Source organism: Gorilla gorilla, chromosome 1 (genome assembly GCF_029281585.2).
Source record: "Gorilla gorilla gorilla isolate KB3781 chromosome 1, NHGRI_mGorGor1-v2.1_pri, whole genome shotgun sequence".
Taxonomy (NCBI): domain Eukaryota; kingdom Metazoa; phylum Chordata; class Mammalia; order Primates; family Hominidae; genus Gorilla; species Gorilla gorilla.
This window is the reverse complement of record NC_073224.2, coordinates 172813665-172836927: the sequence shown is the minus strand read 5'-3', so window position 1 is coordinate 172836927 and position 23263 is coordinate 172813665. Positions and strand designations below refer to the sequence as shown.

The 23263-nt window shown below is 39.3% G+C and overlaps 1 protein-coding gene across 1 annotated transcript in view; it reads left to right on the top strand.

Annotated features, from left to right (window-relative positions):
• Nucleotides 1-23263, top strand: part of IL23R (interleukin 23 receptor) — a 122676-nt gene that overhangs the window by 11671 nt on the left and 87742 nt on the right. Inside the window, exons 2-3 of the mRNA XM_055350436.2 lie at nt 17376-17474; nt 18629-18925. Coding sequence (XP_055206411.1) covers nt 17405-17474; nt 18629-18925 — 367 coding nt within the window. The 5' untranslated portion in view covers nt 17376-17404. The remainder of the gene's footprint in view (nt 1-17375; nt 17475-18628; nt 18926-23263) is intronic.

The following is a 23263-nucleotide window of genomic DNA, read 5'->3' as shown; positions in this document are numbered from 1 at the left end:
TTTTATTTTATGGCTGCACGTTCTGCACATGTATCCTGGAACTTAAAGTAAAAAAAAAAAAAAAAAAAAAAGGTTTGAAATGCCTGTTATCCAGATAGAGATGTTGAATCAGTTGGGTCATATGAACTGGAATTCAGAGAAGAGATCAAGCTGGATATAGAAATTTGAGTGTCATCTCCATATAGATGGAATTTAAAGCCACAAAGTATTCCGTGGTGTATATGTACCACATTTTCTTTATCCAGTCTATCATTGATGGGCATTTGGGTTGGTTCCATGTTTTGCTGTTATAAATAGTGCTGCAATAAACATATGTATGTGCATGTATCTTTGTAGTAGAATTATTTATATTCTTTTGAGTATCTACCTAGTAATGAGATGCTGGGTCAAATGGTATTTCTGGCTCTAGATCCTTGAGGAATTGCCACACTGTCTTCCACGATGGTTGAACTAATTGACATTCTCACCAACAGTGTGAAAGCATTCCTATTTCTCCGCAGCCTCACCAGCATCTATTGTTTCTTGACTTTTTAATGATCACCATTCTGACTGGTGTGTGATGGTAACTCATTGTGGTTTTGATTTGCATTTCTCTGCAGATCAGTGGTGATGTGCTTTTTTTCATGTTTGTTGGCTGCATAAATGTCTTCTTTTGAGAAATGTCTGTTCATATGCTTTGACCACTTTTTGAGGGGGTTGGTTTTTTCTTGTAAATTTGTTTAAGTTCCTTGTAGATTCTGGATATTAGACCTTTGTCAGATGGGTAGCTTGCAAAAATTTTCTCCCATTCTGTAGGTTGCCTGTTCACTCTGATGCTAGTTTCTTTTGCTGTGCAGAAGATCTTTAGTTTAATTAGATCCCATTTGTCAATTTTGGCTTTTGTTGCAATTGCTTTGGATGTTTTCATCATGAAGTCTTTGCCCATGCCTATCTCCTGAATGGTATTGCCTAGGTTTTCTTCTAGGGTTTTTATGGTTTCAGGTTTTATATTTTAAGTCTTTAATCCATCTTGAGTTAATTTTCATATAAGGTGTAAGGAAAGAGTCCAGTTTCAATTTTCTGCATGTGGCTAGCCAGCTTTTCCAGCATCATTTATTAAATAGGGAATCCTTTCCCCATTGCTTATTTTTGTCACGTTTGACGAAGATCAGATGGTTGTAGATATGTGGTGTTGTTTCTGAGGTCTCTGTTCTGTTCCATTGGTCTGTATGTCTATATGTCTACTGTTTTTGTAGCAGTAGCATGCTGTTTTGGTTACTGTAGCCTTGTAGTGTAGTTTGAAGTCAGGTAGTGTGATGCCTCCAGCTTTGTTCTTTTTGCTTAGGACTGTCTTGGCTATACGGGCTCTTTTTTGGTTCCATATGAAATTTAAAGTAGTTTTTTCTAATTCTGCGAAGAATGTAAATGGTAGTTTGATGGGAATAGGCTTGAATCCATAAATTACTTTGGGCACTATGGTTATTTTCACAATATTGATTCTTCCTATCCATGAGGATGGAATGTTTTTCCATTTGTTTGTGTTCTCTCTGATTTCCTTGAGCAGTGGTTTGCAGTTCTCCTTGAAGAGGTCCTTCATGTCCCTTGTAAGCTGTATTCATAGATATTTTATTACCTTTGCAGCAATTGTGAATGGGACTTCATTTATGATTTGGCTCTCTGCTTGTCTATTGTTGGTGTGTAGGAATGCTTGTGATTTTGACTGATTTTGTATCCTGAGACTGCTGAAGTTGGTTATCAGCTTAAGGAGTTTTTGGGCAGAGACGATGGGGTTTTCTAAATATACAAACATGTCATCTGCAAACAGACAATTTGACTTCCTCTCTTCCTATTTGAATACTTTTATATCTTTCTCTTGCCTGATTTCCCTGGCCAGAACTTCCAATACTATGTTGAATTGGAGTGGTGAGAGAGGGCATCCTTGTCTTGTGCCGGTTTCCAAGGGAATGATTCCAGCTTTTACTCATTCAGTATGGTATTGGCTATGGGTTGTCATAAATAGCTCTTATTATTTTGAGATACTCCATCAATGCCTAGTTTATTGAGAGTTTTTAACATGAAGGGATGTTGAATTTCATCAAAGGCCTTTTCTGCATCTATTGAGATAATTATGTGGTTCTTTTCATTGGTTCTGTTTATGTGATGGGTTACATTTATTGATTTGTGTATATTGAACCAGCCTAGCATCCCAGGGATGAAGCCAACTTGATCGTGGTGGGTAAGCTTTTTGATGTGCTACTGGATTCGGTTTGCCAGTATTTAATTGAGGATTTTTGCATTGATGTTCATTAGGGATATTGGCCTGAGGTTTTCTTTTTTTGTTGTGTCTCTGCCAGGTTTTGGTATCAGGATGATGCTGGCCTCATAAAATAAGTTGGAGAGGAGTTCCTCCTTTTCAATTGTCTGGAGCAGTTTCAGAAGGAATGGTAGCAGCTCCTCTTTGTACCGCTGATAGAATTTGGCTGTGAATCCATCTGGTCCTGGGCTTCTTTTGGTTGGTAGCCTATTAGTTACTGCCTCAATTTCAGAACTTCTTGTTGGTCTATCCAGGGATTTGACTTCTTCCTAGTTTAGTTTTGGGAGGTGTATGTGTCAAGAAATGTATCCATTTCTTCTAGATTTTCTAGTTTATTTGCATAGAGGTGTTTATAGTATTCCCTGATGGTAGTTTGTATTTCTGTGGGGTCAGTGGTGATATCCCCTTTATCATTTTTTATTGTGTCTATTTGACTCTTCTCTCTTTTCTTCTTTATTACTCTGGCTAGCTAGCGGTCTATTTTGTTAATTTTTCAGAAAATCAGCTCCTGGATTCATCGATTTTTTGAAGGGTTTTTCGTGTCTCTATCTCCTTCAGTTCTGCTCTGATCTTAGCTATTTCTCGTCTTCTGCTAGCTTTTGAATTTGTTTGCTCTTGCTTCTCTAGTTCTTTTAATTGTGATGTTAGGGTGATGATTTGAGATCTTTCCAGCTTTGTGATGTGGGCATTTAGTCCTGTAAATTTCCCTCTAAACACTGGTTTAGCTGTGTCCCAGAGATTCTGGTACATTGTCTCTCTGTTCTCATTGGGTTCAAAGAACTTCTTAATTTCTGCCTCAATTTTGTTATTTACCCAAGAGTCATTCAGGAGCAGGTTGTTCAGTTTCCATGTAGTGTGTGGTTTTGAGTGAGTTTCTTTTCTTTTTTTTTGAGATGGAGTCTCGCTCTGTCACCCAGGCTGGAGTGCAGTGGCGCAATTTCGGCTCACTGCAAGCTCCGCCTCCCAGGTTCACGCCATTCTCCTGCCTCAGTCTCCCGAGTAGCTTGGACTACAGGCGCCTGCCACCAAGCCCAGCTAATTTTTTTTGTATTTTTTAGTGGAGACAGGGTTTCACCATGTTAGTCAGGATGGTCTCGATCTCCTGACCTCGTGATCTGCCCGCCTCGTTCTCCCAAAGTGCTGGGATTACAGGCGTGAGCCACTGCGCCCGGCCTTGAGTAAATTTCTTAATCCTGAGTTCTAATTTGATTGCATTGTGGTCTGAGAGACTGTTTGTTATGATTTAAGTTCTTTTGCCTTGCTGAGGAGTGTTTTACTTCCAATTATGTGGTCTATTTTAGAATAATGTCATGTGGCACTGAGAAGAATGTATATTCTGTTGATTTGGGATGGAGAGTTCTTTAGATGTCTATTAGGTGCACTTGATCTGGAGCTGAGTTCAAGTCCTGAATATCCTTGTTAATTCTCTGTCTCGTTGATCTGTCTAATATTGACAGTGGGGTGTTAAAGTCTCCCAGTATTATTGTGTGGGAGTCTAAGTCTCTCTGTAAGTCTCTAAGAACTTGCTTTATGAATCTGGATGCTCCTATATTGGGTGCATATATATTTAGGATAGTTAGCTCTTCTTGTTGTATTGATCCCTTTACCATTATGTAATGCCCTTCTCTGTCTTTTTTTTTTTTAATTTTTGTTGGTTTAAAGTCTGTTTTATTAGAAACTAGGATTGCAAGCCCTGCCTTTTTTTATTTTATTTTACTTTATTATTTCTTTTTTTTTTTTTGCTTTCCATTTGCTTGGTAAATATTCGTCCATCCCTTTATTTTGAGCCAATGTGTCTTTGCATGTGAGATGGGTCTCCTGAATACAGCACACCAATGGGTCTCGACTCTTTATCCAATTTGCCAGTCTGTGTCTTTTAATTGGGGCATTTAGCCCATTTACATTTAAAGTTAATATTGTTATGTGTGAATTTGATCCTGTCATCATGATGATAGCTGGTTATTTTGCAAGTTAGTTGATGCAGTTTCTTTATAGTGTCATTGGTCTTTATATTTTGGCATGTTTTTGTAGTGGCTGGTACTGGTTTTTTTCTTTCCATATTCAGTGCTTCCTTCAGGAGCTCTTGTAAGACAGGCCTGGTGTTAATGAAATTCCTTAGCATTTGCTTGTCTGGAAATGATTTTATTTCCCCTTTACTTATGAAGCTTAGTTTGGCTGGATATGAAATTCTGGGTTGAAAATTCTTTTCTTTAAGAATGTTGAATATTGGCCCCCACTCTCTTCTGGCTTGTAGAGTTTCTGCTGAGAGATCTGCTGTTAGTCTGATGGGCTTCCCTTTGTAGGTGACCTGGCCTTTCTCTCTGGCTGCCCTTAACAGTTTTTCCTTCATTTTGACCTTGGAGAATCTGATGATTATGTGTTTTGGGATTGATCTTCTCATGGAGTATCTTAGTGGTGCTCTCTGTATTTCCTGAATGTGAATGTTGGCCTGTCTTGCTAGGTTGGGGAAGTTCTCCTGGATAACATTCTGAAATGTGTTTTCCAACTTGGTTCCATTCTCCCTGTCTCTTTCAGGTACTCCAGTCAATCATAGGTTCGGTCTTCTTACATAGTCCCATATTTTTTGGAGGCTTTGTTCGTTCCTTTTCATTCTTTTTTCTCTAATCTTGTCTGTGTGTCTTATTTCAGCAAGGTGGTCTTCAAACTCCGATATCCTTTCTTCCACTTGATTGATTCGGCTATCGATACTTGTGTATGCTTCATTAAGTTCTCATGCTGTGTTTTTCAGCTCCATCACATCATTTATGTTCCTCTCTAAACTGGTTATCCTAGTTAGCAGCTCCTGTAAACTTTTATCAAGGTTCTTAGCTTCTTTGCATTGGGTTAGAACATGCTCCTTTATCTTGGCGGTTTGTTATTATCCACCTTCTAAAGCCTACTTCTGTCAATTCGTCCATCTCATGCTCTGTTCAGTTCTGCACCCTTACTGAAAAGGCATTGTGATCATATGGAAGATAAGAGGCATTCTGGCTTTTGGAAGAGTCAGTGTTTTTGCACAGATTTTTCCTCATCTTCATGGATTTATCTACCTTTGATCTTTGAAGCTGATGACCTTTGGATAGGGTTTTTGTGGGGGCATCTTTTTTGTTGATATTGTTGTTGTTGTTGTTTTCTGTTTGTTAGTTTTTCTTCTAACAGTCAGGTCCCTCTTCTGCAGGTCTGCTGCAGTTTGCTGGAGGTCCACTCCAGACTCTATTCTCCTGGGTATCACCAGTGGAGACTGCAGAACAGCAAAGATTGCTCCCTGTTCCTCCCTCTGGAAGCTTTGTCCCAGAGGGGCACCAGCCTGATGCCAGCCAGAGCTCTCCTGTATGAGGTGTCTGTCAACCCCCATTGGGAGGTCTCTCCGAGTCAGGAGGCACAGGGGTCAGGGATTCACTTGAGGAGGCAGTCTGTCCCTCAGCAAAGCTGGTGCTCTGTGCTGGGAGAATTCCTTTTGTCAGGATCCGCCACTCTCTTCAGAGCCAGCAGACAGGAAAGATTAAGTCTGCTGAAACTGTGACTGCAGCTGTCCCCTCCCTCCAGGTGTTCTGTCCCAGGGAGAAGATGAGAGTTCTGTCTACAAGCCCCCGACTGGAGCTGCTGTATTTCCTGCAAAGATGCCTTGCCCAGTGAGGAGGAATCTAGAGAAGCAGCCTGGCCACAGTCGCTTTGCTGCACCTTGGTGAATTCCGTCTAGTCCAAACCTCCCAGTCTCCTTAGGGCTGTTAGGGGAAAACCGCTTTCTAAAGCCACAGTAATGGCAGCTGCCCCTCCATGCACCAAACTGATCATCCCAAGGCAGACTCCAGACTGTTGTAATGGCAGTGAGAATTTAAAGCCCGTGGTTTTTAGCTTGCTGAGCTCCACGGGAGTGCGACCTGCTGAGCAAGACCACTTGGCTCCCTGGCTTCAGCCCCCTTTCCAGGGGAGTGGATGGTTCTCCTGTCTCACTGGCATTCCACGCACTGCTGGAGTATGAACAAACTCCTGCAGCTCAGTTCCTGCTCAAACAGCCGCCAAGTTTTGTGCCTGAAACCCAGGGCCCTGATGGTGTAGGCTCAGGAGGGAATCTCCTGATCTGTGGATTGCAAAAAATCCGTGGGAAAAGTGTAGTACCCCGGGTAGGTAGCACAGTCCCTTACCGCTTCACTTGGCTGGAGGAGGGACGTCCCTCTGCTCCATGCACTTCCCAGTTGAAGCGACGCCCCACCCTGCTTCTGCTCTCTCTCCATGGGTCGCACCCACTGCGTAACCAGTCCCAATGAGATGAACTGGGTACCTCAGTTGCAAATGCAGAAATCACCCGCCTTCTGCATTGGTCTTGCTAGGAGCTGCAGACCAGAGCTGTTTTTATTTGGCCATCTTGGCCCCTCCCCGTATTTCAAATTTAACATGTTCCAAAACAAATTATTCATTTCCTTCCCCATTCCTCTACAAAATATATTCCTTTTAAAGTTTTACCCATCTCAGTTAATGGCCACTTTACCCAACCTTTCTAGTTACTTTTGCTAGAATCTGTAGAATAAAATTGTTTTCACTTCTTGGCTTAATACCCTTCAACAGCTTCCCATCTCAACCATCAAAAGAGCTTCCCTACACAACTGTCCACTACTCTTCACTGCAGTTACGTCTCTGACCCCCATTTCCTTTTTTTCATCTGCTACTGTTCTCCTCTTGCTCTTCCCACACCGGCCTCCATACTGATCCTTGAACTCTTTTTCTTACTCTTCGCCATCTCCTGTCTGTCTGAAATGCTCTTGTCCAAATTAACTCCATGGCCTGCTTCCTCGCTTCTATTAGATCTTTGCTCAAATATTGTATTTCAGAGTGATCTTCTCTGAGCATATTAAACTTGCTGTCTACCTTTCCTACTTAATTTTCTCCAAGTGCTTATCACCATCTAATACTGTATTTTACTTTCTGTCTGTCTTCTCAGACTAGAATGAAAACTCCATGGGGACCAAACTTTTGTCTGTTTTGTTTACCCCTTTATCCTCAGTGCTAGAATAATTATTGGAACATATTACACACTCAAGAAATATTTTCTGAGTCTGGGCAAGGTGGCTCATGACTGTAATCCCAGCACTTTGGGTGGCCAAGGTGGGTGGATCACCTGAGGGCAGGAGTTGGAGACCAGCCTGGCCAACATGGTGAAACCCCGTCTCTACTAAAAATACAAAAATTAGCTGGGCATGATGGCGGGGGCCTGTAATCCCAGCTACCTGGGAGGCTGAGGCAGGAGAATAGCTTGAACCCAGGAGGCTGAGTTTGCAGTGAGCCGAGACTGTGCCACTGCACTCCATCCTGGGCAACAGAGCAAGACTCCATGTCAAAAAAAAAAAAAGAAATATTTTTTGAATGAATGAATGTTGTAAAAGTAATGTAGGACAGGTGAGCCCCCAAACTGGGGCTTAGCCCAGGAGGGTTCTTGGTTTCACCCAGGAAAGAATTCAAGGGTGAGCTGGAGGTGTTCACTAGAAACTTGTAATGAAGTAGAAGTGGACAGCAGCAGCAGAGATACTGCTCTTGTGGAGTAGGGCTACTCCATAGGCAATGTGCCCGGAGGTAGTTTTGAACTTATATTTATGCCAATTTTAATCATATGCAAATTAAGGGGCAGATTATGCAGAAATTTTTAGGAAAAGCGTGGCAACTCACAGGTTGTTGCCATGAAAAGGGGTGGTAACTTCCAGGAGTTGCCATGGTAATGGTAAACTGACATGGCATGCTGGTGGGCGTGTCTTATGGAAAGCTACTTTGCTTTGGACCTGTTTTAGCTAGTCCTCAGTTTGGTCTGGTGTCCAAGTCCTGCCTCTGGAGTGAAGTACCATCTCCTACCTCAAAAGTAGATAAGTATTGATAAGGTTTGGATTTGTGTGCCAGCCTAAATCTCATGTGAAATTGGAGGAGGGGCCTGGTGGGAGATGATTGGATCATGGGGGCAGATTTTACCCTTGGTGTTCTCCTGATAGTGAGACTATCACTATCAGTGATAGTGAGACTATCACTATCAGTGATAGTGAGACTATCACTATCAGTGATAGTGAGACTATCACTATCAGTGATAGTGAGACTATCACTATCAGTGATAGTGAGACTATCACTATCAGTGATAGTGAGACTATCACTATCAGTGATAGTGAGACTATCACTATCAGTGATAGTGAGACTATCACTATCAGTGATAGTGAGACTATCACTATCAGTGATAGTGAGTGAGTTCTCAGAAGATCTAATTGTTTAAAAGTGTGTGGCACTTTCCCCTGCTCGCTCTCTCTCCTGCCACCATGTGAAAAAGGTGTTTGCTTCCCCTTCGTCTTCCATCATGATTGTAAGTTTTCTGAGGCCTCCTAGTCATGCTTCTTGTGAGTCAGAACTGTGAGTCAGAACTGTGAGTCAATTAAACCTCTGCAATTAAACCTGCAGAACTGTGAGTCAATTAAACCTCTTTTCTTCATAAATTACCCAGTCTCAGGTAGTTCTTTATAACAGTGTGAGAACAAACTAATACAAGTATATAAGTCAAGACAAAGATGGATGGACCAAAATGATAAAGAATAATTCTCATGCAGTGGTGCATGCTTGTGGTCCCTACTTGGGAGGCTGAGGCTGGAGGATCCCTTGAGGCCAGAAGTTTGAGGCTGTCGCATGCTATGATAGTGTCTGTGATAGATGCTACATAAACATTCTTATTTAATAGCCATATGCTTATTTTAATGTGTATCAGGAAAAATAAAACAGCATATCACAAATGTGATTTTCTGGATATGACTTATTAGGATGAGGCTAAAGCAGGTAGAGCTGTAGTAATCTGTATGACGCATTAATTACAGAAGAAGACTCAGGCCTGCCTATGATTGTTACAAACCTGCAGGGACTGAATTTTCTCCTGTAACTGTTCATAAGAATGTATAACTTGGATGATGCTATTCACTAGTATGTTTTTAAATTTTTAATATTTATTTATTTATTTTTAAAAAATACAGATGAGGTTTCACCATGTTGCCCAGGCTGGTCTCAAATTCCTGGACTCAAGCAATCCACCCACCTTGACCTCCAAAAGTGTTGGGATTACAGGCATGAGCCACTGCGCCCAGCCTGGTACGTTCTCATGAACTGAATTTTCAAGCTCATTCCTGCATTATTTTCAGCACTAAATTGAAATATGACTTTGAGAAGCTGACAATTGTTGAGTACTGAAGTATTAAAATGATTGCTTGAAAGCACAATCTAGTCACTGTTGTATACACCAGCAAAAAACAAAAACAGAAAATACCTGAGAATGCACTTGAAGTTTGGAGAGAAGTGTTTAAATGGTGCTTTTCAAATTGCCAATTGAATTGTAAAAACCACTGAAGACCATTGGCTTCTATGCAGATGGATCCTCACTCTTTCCTTTGAATAGATGGCACCCTAAATCTTTCTGGAGAAAATCCTCATGTTTTAGAATTGTTTGTATGAATAGATTTGCAAACCAGACTATCTTATTGATATCTTTGTTAATTTGGACAACTTACAATCACTATTAGAATGCACACTTACATTATATGTGAAGGCCAAGTGAATGAGAAGATCTGCAAAACAGAATGATGGGTGTGCACCTTGATCATGTGAACTCTATTCTTTTTTGTTCCCCTTTTTTTTAAGAGACAAGGTCTTGCTCTGTCACCTAGGCTGGAGTGCAGTGGCATGATCATAGCTCACTGCAGCCTTTGTCTCTTGGGTTCAAGCAATACTCCTGCCTCAGCCTCCAGAGAAGCAGCTAAGACTACAGGTGTGTGCCACCATGCCCAGCTAGCAGAGCTCTATTCTTTATCTGAAAAATTCTCTAAAAGTATTTAGGACATTATGAAAGACTTCATAAGATTTTTTCTTATTGATTGGCAAGAGTGAATCAATAAAACCTTATTTACCTTATCATCAGCTATTGTTTATAGCAATTGATACCAATTTTCCATCCAAACAATAACACTAATAAATAATAATAATGTGTCACTGTTAACAATAACTATTATCATTGCATTTCTGATATGGCCTTTTTTACTTACAGTCACTGAGGCTCTAGGTCAATTTTGAAGCAGACAGAACAAGCGGGAAGGGGAAGTTAATGGGATAAAATCTTTCTCTCCCCTTCCACTCATAGTTGAATTTGCCTAAGTGAAATCTGTACATCAGTAGGCCAGTCAGTAATTCCCTGCAGCTGTCTCATATTCTAGAATTGACTAGGAAGAATCCTCTATTTACGTTCCTTTCCTTGAAGTTTTTCTTGTCTTTAATGTGTTCAGTATTTTTTAAATTATTTACAAATTATCACATATAATATACTCCTCCTAAAAATAGGAAGTTATAGAAAAGCAAAAGGAAGAAAAAAATCATAATTCCATAATCCAAAGAAAACTACTATTGATAGCTTGTTGTATTTTTTTCTACATATAGTTTTTGTTTGGCTTATAAAATTGAGCTTCAATGCAGTGGTCTTTCAAATGTTTTCCTTGAGTCTTCTTAAAAGAAGATTTTCAAACTACGTACTCCCTTGCATATTTTAGAATTAAAATACTATATATATATATATTTTTTTTTTTTTTTTTTTTTTTTTGAGACGGAGTCTCACTCTGTCGCCAGGCTGGAGTGCTGTGGCGCGATCTCGGCTCACTGCAACCTCTGACTCCCTGGTTCAAGCGATTCTTTTGCCTCAGCCTCCTAAGTAGCTGGGATTACAGACATGAGCCACCACGCCCGGCTAATTTTTGTATTTTTAGTAGAGATGGAGTTTCACCATGTTGCCAGGGTGGTCTCGATCTCCTGACCTTGTGATCCACCTGCCTCGGCCAACCAAAGTGCTGGGATTACAGGCGTGAGCCACCATTCCAGGCCCAAAATATTTTTAAAGCTCTAAATAAACTTACTTTCTTTTAAATATAATAGAGTGATTGAACATTTCAAAGACGAAAAAACTAAGACTAGGCTGTTAAAGACACAGATTTATGCCATGATATGATTTGATAAAATAGCCTTTTACTATCTTATTGAATAAAGTTAACCAAATCTGAAAGAAATCAAGTAAAATTTTACATATAAATTTTATCCAATGTTTAAAAAAAAAAAGGTAATGGTTCATCAAAAATCCCATTTATGGCCTGGCACGGTGGCTCACTCCTGTAATCCCAGCACTTTGGGAGGCCGAGGCAGACAGATCACGAAGTCAGGAGATTGAGACCATCCTGGCTAACACGGTGAAACCCATCTCTACGAAAAATATAAAAAATTAGCTGGGCATGGTGGCACATGTGGCACCATGGTGGCACATGTAGCCTGTAGTCCCAGCTACTCAGGAGGCTGAGGCAGGAGAATTGCTTGAACCTGGGAGGTGGAGTTTGCAGTGAGCCGAGATCGCGCCACTGCACTCCAGCCTGGGAGACAGAGAAAGAAAAAAAAAATCCCATTTATGTTCAAGAGGATAGCCATAAGTCTCCCATATTCCTTCTGATATCCTAGATTCAGAGATCCAAAATGGGCTCAAATATCCCTGAATTGGCTAAAATTCTGAGTATCCCAGCATGGGCTGAAATAGAAATATTTTAGTGAGCTTCACATATATCTATATGACAGGAAAAGGCTTAAAGTCTTGGATGTTTAAAGTACCTTGATTAATTATCCAAGGAGCCCTCCCTAAAACCAGTATTTCCATTTATCCATTTTGATATTCTGGAGCTATTTACACCCAAGGCAATGCACTACATGAGATTTGAGATGGAGGGATACTATTCACTATGAATTTAGAGAATGATTACTGTGAACCCCGGCTCATTTTCAAGGAAATCAAATTTAGGAAAGAGCACATATGGAATTTGAGAATCTGAAAACTGACCTCCTTAAAGGTGTGCACGCAGTCTTCAAGAGCTAGAGTTGTATGTTGAAGGTTTTGAATTTACCTTCACTTACTGGCGTTGTAAAGTCTCTAAGAAGCTCTTAGGAAATAAGTCAGCATTGGCTTTTAATGCACACCTCACAGGAAATGGTGATGATTCAATCTTTTTTCTCCAACAAAGCTGAATGAGCCATGAGGTGCTTGATACTGAGAAGGAAAGAGCAGCTGCTGCAGATACCATCCTTTGGATGAGTCAAAAGATGTGTGTGGCCAGGTGTGGTGACTCATGCCGGTAATCCCAGCACTTTGGGAGGCCAAAGTGAGCAGATCACTTGAGATTAGGAGTTTGAGACCAGCCTGGCCAACATGATGAAACACCATCTCTACAAAATATACAAAAATTAGCCAGGTGTGTTGGCAGGTGTGTGTAGTCCCAGCTACTTGGGAGGCTGAGTCAGGAAGATCACTTGAACCCAGGAGGCAGAGGTTGCAGTGACCAGAGATCGTGCCACTGCACTCCAGCCTGGGCCACAGAGCAAGACACTGTCTCAAAAAAAAAAAAAAAAAAAAAAAAAAGAAAAGAAAAGAAAGAAAGAAAAGAAAAGAAAAAAGAAAAGAAATGTAATCCCCAGTGCTGGAGGTTAGGTCTAGTGGGAGGTGCTTGGATCATGTGGGCAGATCCTGCATGAATGGCTTAGTGCCATCCTCTTGATGATGAGAGCGAGTTCTCGTTCAGAGTTCAGGTGAGATCTGTTTGTTTAAAAGTGTATGGCACCTCCCCCTGCTCCTCTTGCTCCTGCTTTCTCCATGTGATGCACCTGCTCCTGCTTTGCCTTCTGCCATAATTGTAAACTTACTGAGGCCTCACCAGAAGCCAAGTGGATGTTGGTGCCATGCTTGCACCGGCTATAGAACTGTGAGCCAATTAAGCCTCTTTTCTTTATAAATTACCAAGTCTCAGTTATTCCTGTATGGTAACACAAGAACAGTCTAATACACTCCTAGAATAAAACATAGGGAAAAACCTCTTTGACACTGGTCTGGGTAAAAATATTTTTAGATATGACACTGAAAAGACAAGCAACAAAAGCAAAAATAAATAAGTGGGACTATATCAAACTAAAAAGCTCAGCAAAGAAAACAACCAACAAAATAAAAAGACAACCTACAGAAGGGAAAAAAATATTTGCAAATCATTTATCTGATAAAAGGTTAATATCCAAAATACATAAGGAACTCAAATGACTCAATAGCAAAAACAAAAACAATAAAGGCCAGAAAATCTGATTTAAAAATCAGCTCTTGGGCCGAGCACGGCGACTCACGCCTGTAATCCCAGCACTTTGGGAGGCTGAGATGGGCAGATCACTTGAGGTCAGGAATTCGAGACCAGCCTGGCCAACATGGCGAAACCCTATCTCTACAACAAATACAAAAAACCAGACCGGGTGAGGCGTCTCACGCCTGTAATCCTAGCAGTTTGGGAGGCCGAGGCAGGAGGATCACCTGAGGTCAGGAATTCAAGACTAGCCTGACCAACATGGTGAAACCCCGTCTCTACTAAATACAAAAAAAATTACCGGGGCATGGTGGCACATGTGTAATCCCAGCTACTTGGGAGGCTGATGCAGGAGAATCACTTGAACCCAGGAGGCAGAGGTTGCAGTGAGTCGAGATTGTGCCATTGCACTCCAGCCTGGGCAACAGAGCAAAACTCTGTCTCAAAATAAAATAAAATAAAATAAAATATAGTAAAATAAAATAAAACAAAAATCAGCTCTTGATTTTCCATAACCTCCTAACTGGGCTCTTCATCTTCAATCAATTCTCCACACAGTGTTGGAGTCATGTGTTGCTTAATGACTGGGATACCTTCTAAGAAATGTGTCGTCAGGCGATTCTGGACCTGAATAGATTTTTTTTTCAAGGAAGACGGACAAATGGCCAATAAGCATATGAAGAGGTACTCAACATTACTGATTATCAGATAAATACAAATCAAAACTACAATGAGCTGGGCGTGGTGGCTCGCTCCTGTAATCCCAGGACTTTGGGATGCCAAGACCAGCAGATTGCTTGAGTTCAGGAGTTCAAGACTAGCTTGGGCAACATGGTGAGAACCCATCTCTACCAAAACTACAAAAAATTAGCTGGGTGTGATGGCATGTGCCTGTGGTGCTGGCTACTCAGGAAGCTGAAATGGGAGGATCACCTGAGCCCAGGAGGCAGAGGTTGCAGTGAGCCGTAATCACGCCGCTGCACTCCGCCTGGGTGACAGAGCAAGACTCTGTCTCAAAACAAAAACAAAAACAAAAACAACAACCAAAACCAAAAAACAAAACTACAATTAGATATCACTTCCCACCTTTTGGGGTGCCTATGATAAAAGGACAAGATATAAGTATTGCTGAGGGTACAGAGAAAGGGCAGCCTTGTACACTGCTGTTAGGAATGTAAATTGGTACAGTTATCATGGAAAACAGTGTGAAATAAAAACAACTTTATTTAAAAAATTAAAATAGACGTACCTTAGGATCCAACAATCCCTCTTCTGGATCTATAGCCCCCCCACAGAATGAAATCAGCATCATGAGAGATATCTGCCTTCCCATGTTCATGAAGCGTTAGTCAAAATAGCCCAAACATGGAAATAACGTTTTAAGTGCCTATCCGTGGAATAATTGGTAAAGAATCTGTAGGCTATACAGGAATATGCAGCCATAAAAAAGAAGGAAATTCTGACATTGAGGTAACATAGATGTAACTTGAGGGCATTATGCTAACTGAAATAAGTCAGACAGAGAAAGACAAATACTGCGTGATCTCACTTATATGCGGAATCTGAAATAGTTGAACCCATAAAAACAGATGATAGAATGGTGGTTACCAAGATTAGAGGGTGGTGGAGGGAAAGGAAGCTATTGGTCAAAGGGCATAAACTTGCAGTTATAAGATGAGTAAGTTCAGGAGATCTGATATACAGTATGGTGACCATAGTTAACAATACTGAATTATACAGCGTACTTGAAATTTGCTTAAATATTCTCTCTGCAAAATAAAGAGTAACTAAATAAGATGAGAGATGTATTAACTAACTTGATTGGATAATAATTTCACAAAGTATGTGTGTATCAAATCATCATGTTGTATATCATCAAATTGTAGAATTTTATCCATCAATTATATTTCAACAAAGCTGGAAAACTAAAAAAAGAAATAAGTGTATAATTAATAACAATGCTGGTTGTAAATTAAAACTAAGCGTCATAATTTTGGTGTCAAAATGTTTGACATTTTTAAGAAAACATATATAAGTGTTCTGCCTCTTGGATAAGACCATTTTAAATTAAGCGTAAAAAAAAAGTACCGACAAAACAGTTCACTTTCAGTAATCTGGATTTCCCCAAATAGTGACACGAGAGCCAGTCATTTCGAATTGGACAGTTTGAGTTCCTCTTCAAGAGTCTGCAATGTAGGTCAGGGCTCTGCTGACATTTCCATTGACCTCAGAAGTGAAAATCTAAAGTGAGTGCTGACAGGCAGGCAGTGAGGAAAGAAGACATGACACAGCCAACAAGGGTGGCAGCCTTGCTCTGAAGTGGAATTATGTGCTTCAAACAGGTTGAAAGGTAAATAGGTAGCGATCATCCAAATACTTAAAGACAGCTATATTTCCTTTTGGAAATACATGGGCCAAGTTGTTTTCTCTTGCAAGTTCTCATGATATTCCATGCAGTGGTTACTGATGAAAAGGGAATCTATAATATTATATGGCATCACATTACTTTAAATAATAATTATTGCTTATTTCCATCAGTTAACTTCTAACTAGGAACATTTTTAGGGCTTCTGTTGCTTCTTATGAAGAGAAGAATTACTATTGCTAACAAATAATGAAAGGGATCCCTATATTTCTGAGCCAAGGGGACCCCAGTTTTTTTAATTGTTACTAGATATTTTATGCAATATGATGAGCCATGGATTGTGTTCTCTTGTTGTTTTATAGAAAAAGCTCAGGTTTTATTAAACAGATAAAATAACTGAATAATGTTGATCGTTGAGTAAATGAGTTAATTCATGTAACTGATTAATCGAATAGTGTAACTCTAGTTGTAAACTAACAACGGTATTATTAGGAATTTCTATAACGTGTTGCTTTCGTGTTCTCTACAGATGAAAGGCTTTTTCCTCTTTTTTAGGGGGTGCGGGGGACAAGGTCTCACTCTGTCGCCCAGGCTGGAGTGCAATGGTGTGATCATGGTTCACTGCAACCTTCACCTCCCGGGTAGCCGGGATGACCATCACATGCCACCACACTGGGCTAATTTTTGTATTTTTAGTAGGGACAGGGTTTCACCCTGTTGCCCAGCCTGATCTTGAACTCCTGGGCTCAAGCAATCCACTGGCCTCTGCCTCCCAAAGTGCTGGGATTACAGGCATGAGCCACCACGCCTCCCCAGATGAAACGCTTTTTAGAGTCTAACTGGTGAGAGCACATATTGCTTAATCTCACTTCACTTTTCTTAATTTTGAATCCATTTTCTCTGGGAGTTCTGAAATTTTTGGCTCTTCCCAAGTTTAGCTCATCAAAGACTAGTATTTCTGGAGTGTGATAAGTACGTAACTTTGGCAGGGAGAAGAATTCATCACCAGAAGTTAGCTCAGCGCAGGCACCATGGTTCATGCCTGTAATCCTAGCACTTTGGGAGGTTGAGTTGGGAGGACCGCTTGAGCCCAGGAGTTTGAGGTTACAGTGAGCTATGATAATGCCACTGCACTCCAGCCTGGGCTACAGAGCCTGGCCCTTGTCTCTAAAAAAATTTAAAACATAAAATAAAAAAAGAAGTTAACTCAGAGGAGGAGGTTTCTGATGAGAAAGGCTAGATTAGGAGGAACTGTAATGGATCAAATGCTCTACTGAGTTAATTCATAGTGACTTTTGAGGAGTATAAAATTCCATTTATTTGCTTTACTTCTCCATCTCTTGTTATATCTCCTAAATATACCAGTAACATTTCTTTGCTCTGTTTCCTTCCTTCCTTCCTTCCTTTCTTCCTTCCTTCCTTCCTTCCTTTCTTCCTTCCTTCCTTCTTCCTCCCTTCCTAATCAAAGGTTCCCATCAAATACAATAATTCTTAGGGAAAAATGTTATGCTTTTTATTATTTTACTAAAATACTACAATTTAAACATTTTTCATATTTTTTTTCCAGAGGGAAACAGTCTTTTCCTGCTTCCAGACATGAATCAGGTCACTATTCAATGGGATGCAGTAATAGCCCTTTACATACTCTTCAGCTGGTGTCATGGAGGTATGGTGTTTTATGTATCTATTGCTATCTTTCATTCAACAGATGGAATATTGAGTGATTATCATTTTCATGGTTTTATGTTAGAATCTCTGAAGAATACAAATACTATTAGACTAGAAAAAATGTGTGCATAAAAATTACATAGAATGAAATAAAAATGGCCCAATCTCCTTCCAAATGCAGGATTTCTTTCTCAAATTTCCCTTCTAGACAGCCCTCTTACTCACATGTGAATATTTCCACAAAGGAGCTTATTAGTTTGAGTTGGCATGTTCTATTGTCAAACTATTATAACTGTCATATAATTACCTGTCAAACATTTGGATGCAATTCTATTTCACAAACCACTTATTGACAGTTACTTTGTGCCAGGCACATAGTAACTACGTGGGCCATTGGCAAGAGTATGATTTTATTCATTATATTCAAAATTTACTGAAAAAAGTAGGCTTTATCTAAAAAAGAACAAAAGATTGGTTGAGTAGCTAGAGAATGGGGTTCAGATTCTACAGTGCCCAGTGTTATTTCTAATCTTACCTTTGAAAAATACTGTAGGTTTATAATCTCTTGGTTCTCTACTTTAAAGTAGGAGAGCTAATTATATTTGCTCTTTAGACACTTAGAGAACCTTCCAGGCTGACTCTAGTCTTGTGTCATGGTGCTGAACATCAATAAAAGCATAACAGAGGCCGGACGAGGTGGCTAACGCCTGTAATCCCAGCACTTTGGGAGGCCGAGGCGGGTGGATCACCTGAGGTCAGGAGTTCAAGATCAGCCTGGCCAACATGGTGAAACCCCATATTAGCCAGGTGTGGTGGTGCTCACCTGTAATCCCAGCTACTCAGGAGGCTAAGGCAGGAGAATCGCTTGAACCTGGAAGGAGGATGTTGCAGTGAGCCGAGATTGCGACACTGCACTGCAGCCTGGGTGACAGAATGAGACTGTCTCAAAAAAAAAAAAAAAAAAAAAAAAAGCCTAACAGAAACACACTGTAATAGGCTAGTTTATGAAAAGATACATCTAGTCCTAAAACTGTTTTCAATGGAATCATTTAGTTAATAGAAATAATAAATTTAAAATGCAATAGCATATTCTTCTGAATCTCTTGATTTAATGTTTTACATGTAATTTATTATTTTTCCATTTATTTCTAGGAATTACAAATATAAACTGCTCTGGCCACATCTGGGTAGAACCAGCCACAATTTTTAAGATGGGTATGAATATCTCTATATATTGCCAAGCAGCAATTAAGAACTGCCAACCAAGGAAACTTCATTTTTATAAAAATGGCATCAAAGAAAGATTTCAAATCACAAGGATTAATAAAACAACAGCTCGGCTTTGGTATAGAAACTTTCTGGAACCACATGCTTCTATGTACTGCACTGCTGAGTGTCCGAAACATTTTCAAGAGACACTGATATGTGGAAAAGACATTTCTTCTGGATGTAAGTGTTGGGGCACATTCGAAATGCAAACAAAAGCTAGTCTAACAATTAACTGGTCATTACCACACTAGTCTAAAAATAGGGACAAAATAATATAGTTCAGTTTTTAGATTAGTTTCATACAGGAGCTGCAAACTCAAATGTCTCCAGGGCCAGGTTGGTGAACTATATGAACTGTAGCCACTGCCCAGATCCAGTAATCACAGGTGCCCGGTATTCCTACATCTTTTGGCTTTTCAAAGGAAGACAGAAATATAAAATTTTAATATGTACTCTCTAAATTTTAAAATGTTGCCAATACATTCAAAAAACAATTTTTCACCTCTACCCTGAACGAACACTGCATATGTGAGGGCCAGCCCCGTTGGATTTAAAATGTTGCTCTTTTAATCTTCTTGTTTATTTTTCTAAACTAATATAATATAATTAACCTTGAAGCAGATCCCATTGAGAAATTTTGAGGCCAAGGTTTAGGGAGAGTTGCAAAACTAGTTTTGTGCTCCCACTGTACTGCTAGGTTTGTGACCTTGGACAAGTTGCTTAAGCCTCAATTCCTCGCCTGTAAAAGGAGGCTAATTATACAGGCTGCGTTATGCACTTAATTTCAATAATTTATTTGGAAGCATATGATAAAGTTTAAAGTACATCAGTACCCAAATCCTTAAAAATGCATCCTTTTGATAAAACATAGGGAGAGTCTCCTACAATCCTCTGTTCCTAATCTCACTATTCCAATTTAGAATCACTGTGTTTGTTATTGTAACTATTAATTTTTTTCTTTTTCTTAAAACCCACCTTGAAGGGAATAATTATTAATTTATTTAAAAGCTTAGTCAAGTCAATCTTAAAAATATACGCTAAATTCAATGTGTGCTCTGAGTGTCCTGGAGGTGTTTAAATCACTATAGTGATATGGGCTGGCTCGTATAATTTATACACCTAGTTTGGGTTCTACTATTATGAAGGGTGTAAATCAATAAGTTCAGCACTGTTTTAACTCAGATATTCATTCTCTATGGCACTTGAACCCATTTTCAGTAAAAAATAAAGGAATTTGTGTCTTTGCCACGTTCCCGTCCTCCATATTTTTGAGAATCAAGCCTCAGTTCTTGCTTCGTCTTCAACTTTACAACTTAGCTGGGGGGCAGACCCATATCACCACTACCACCTGACCCCATTGTGGCTGCTGGGAAAGTAAGAGGCTTCCTTGCTCTATAATGAGGCCATTGTCCTACTTAACTCTGAGCAGCTGATCTTGCAAGCTTTTCAAGAGAAGGAACTATAGAAAGTTGTAGAGGTGAGTTGAGGAAGGAAAGTCATAGGTTTTGGAGTCAAAGAATAAACCTACCTTAAACTGATGCCTTAAAGCTGCTAAACTTGCCCTAAATTGTGGAAATTAAACCGCAGGCAGACATCTTATCTGATGTAAGAAATCTTCTTAGCTTGTCCACATCCTCACGAAACATAACCAAACCTCAATGCTTAAATACTTTACTATTTATCCTTTGGGGGTGGGAGTGGGGTAGAGAGACTATACAATTTCTTTGGAGGGCAAATAAGCAACTTTCACAGTTACAGAAAAAGGTTAGTTGTTAATTTAAGCCAGAGGAAAAAAAAGGAAGCAAAATAAACATTGTCTCTGTTAAAAAACAAAATTTCAGCAAATTTAGTTTTTAGATCTGATAGGTTTTTATGTGTGATTCATGAATCGGCAGCATCTCTTTCTAAAAAACTGATATGTGCTCTGAGTGTCCTGGAGGTGTTTAAGTTACTATAGTGATATGGGCTGGCTTGTATAATTATATACTTAGTTTTGGTTCTACTATTCTAACAGAACAGTTGGTTTTTGTAAGGTAGGAACAAGAAATAGAAATTTTTATAAAAACTACCAGATTGGTTAACATTGTTACTTCAGGTTATTTTCCTTGTAATGGTTAAAGCAGAGGGGGTTTCCTTATCATCCCTGCTCAGGTTGACTGGGCTCTTTCTACGTGGTTGCTGTGAATTTTCTGTTTTCAGGAAAAACTAGTCTGTGGGAGTTTTACCTGCTTCCTTAAAGTTTCAGCTTGGTTACATGTCACTTAACAGGAGTGACTTCATTTTGGTTTGGCATGTGGGGGCCTAGTGCAGGAGCTCAGTCCAAAACAATGGTCTCCTATACATTTTATTTAACACCACCTTCCGTGTGTTGCAGTTTGTATAACTGATTACTCCCAAAAGCCCTCCGAAGTGTTGGCTGGGGGGCCTCTGTCCCCAAACCCAACACCAGGCAATGTAGAAGGTAAGAGAATGGACTTTGTTCCTCTTCCAGGACAGCCTAATAGAAATACATTCTCTGCTGATGGCTGCTTAGAAAGAACATCACTCTTTCCACTTATTTAACTTTTGAGTTTGTGAATTGTAACTCCTTACCTAGGCCTCTGGTTATGAGTGTAAAAATGTAACTGCCAGGTGAGAATTTACTCAAACCCCTGGATTCAAGCTGAATGTCTTCTTGAGCTCTACATTCTTAGCAAACAAAACTTCCTATTTAAGTAGGTCAAAAAAGGGTTTTTGAGGGTTTTGTGGCATTCTAGAAATCACATTGCTTTCACTGGACCACTTTGATCACAGGATATTTGTCATGTGAGATTTATTATGTCAACTTATCATCACTGCTTTGAACAAAATGATTATATGTATTTTTTTAGACTAGAGACAAATTGTAAAAGACAAGATAAATGAGTCATTGCTTTCCTTGAAAAGCTATCCAAATATATTTTAAAGTGCTGTGCTTTAATGTATAATTTGTGAAATATAAACCATATTATCACAATTTCCATTTTTAGCCACAATCCTAGACACTTCTTAGATTCTTATCTAAGACTAAATGCACACATATTATTGGAAATTTGTTCTAATCAGGCCACACCAATCATGGGATAAAATACAAGATGTCTTTATTCATTTAAAAATACCAAATTAAACCATGCACAAACAGTCATGTTTCCACTTAATCATTTGTTTAAAATTTTAAATATCTTTGACTTTTTAAATTTTAACTTTTGGACTTTATTTACAATGATGAAAGCACATTTGTTATTCAATAAAAGCCTTTGAATATTTGTTTCTAACATTGCTATTAAGTATGATTACGGAACAATTAGGCTGGCCTGTGCCCTGCTTGAGTAAGAAATTGTAGAGTGATCTTTGCCAGAAGCATTGCGTCTCTCTCCATTTTAATCCTTCATGTTATTATCTTAATCAAGCCAATCAATTCATGGAATAAACTTTATTGAGTGGTTACTATGCACCAAAAATGTGTTAAATGCTAGAAGTACAAAGAAGAGGAAATCACAGACTGTTTTCAAGAAGTTCTCAGTAGAAAAGGATCCTTGGCTAGACTCTGAATTAATAAGAAACCTGGCCTGTGATTCCTGAGTGTCCCAATAATAGGGGAGGGGTGGGATTGGCAGGAAAGAGCAAAAACATAAGCCCCCTTTTGTATACCTCAGAGTATTCTCTAGTATCTAGTTGTATAGCCAGGTTTTGTTCTTGGATATTGAATAACCTGGCAATGAGGCCTAACAACAACTTGATGTTATTATCATAACCATACTCACAGGCCCATCTTTACATTGCTTCATGTTAACAAACACTTATTTGCATGTGTGTGTATAGTCATCTTTTTGATCTTTTGCAAAGTTAATTAACCACTGGACATTTGTAACCCCGAGAATTCACTTCATGTAGGATGCTGTGGAGTAACACAGCCCAAACGATCTGATAGCCAAATCAATGACACTCTCTATCTGAAACCAGAGGAAAAAATAACTTCAGCACAAATCATTGTAATCAATGAGGGACCACAACTCAAACTCCAAAATAATTTAAATTTATGTTTCCACACCTACTTCATTTAAGGCTCAATTAAAACAAAGATTTATTTTACCCTACTTGGAGCCCAGTTTCTCTCCATTGTAACTCAATGCTACAAGTCACCAAAATGTTGTAAAGTACTTTTTAGTGTGTTCTTACTGTTCGAATATAGGTTTTTTTAAAAGGATATTAGACCTTCGATATATGAAAATAGTTTTTTAATTATAAAATCAAATTGCATTCAATATAGTTTTTAAGATGTAGACCAGCAAAAAAGAAATACCTATCATTCCCATAAAACCATAACTTTACTAGTAACCATAATTCCTCTTTAATAATTTGGAATATGTCTTTGAAATTTCAGACCCTCTCTTTCTCAATCTCTCACTTAAATGAAACCACTAATTGAACCATTTTGCAACCTGCTTTTTTCACTTTGCCATATGATCATGACTTCACTAAATATACTTTTAATTCCTT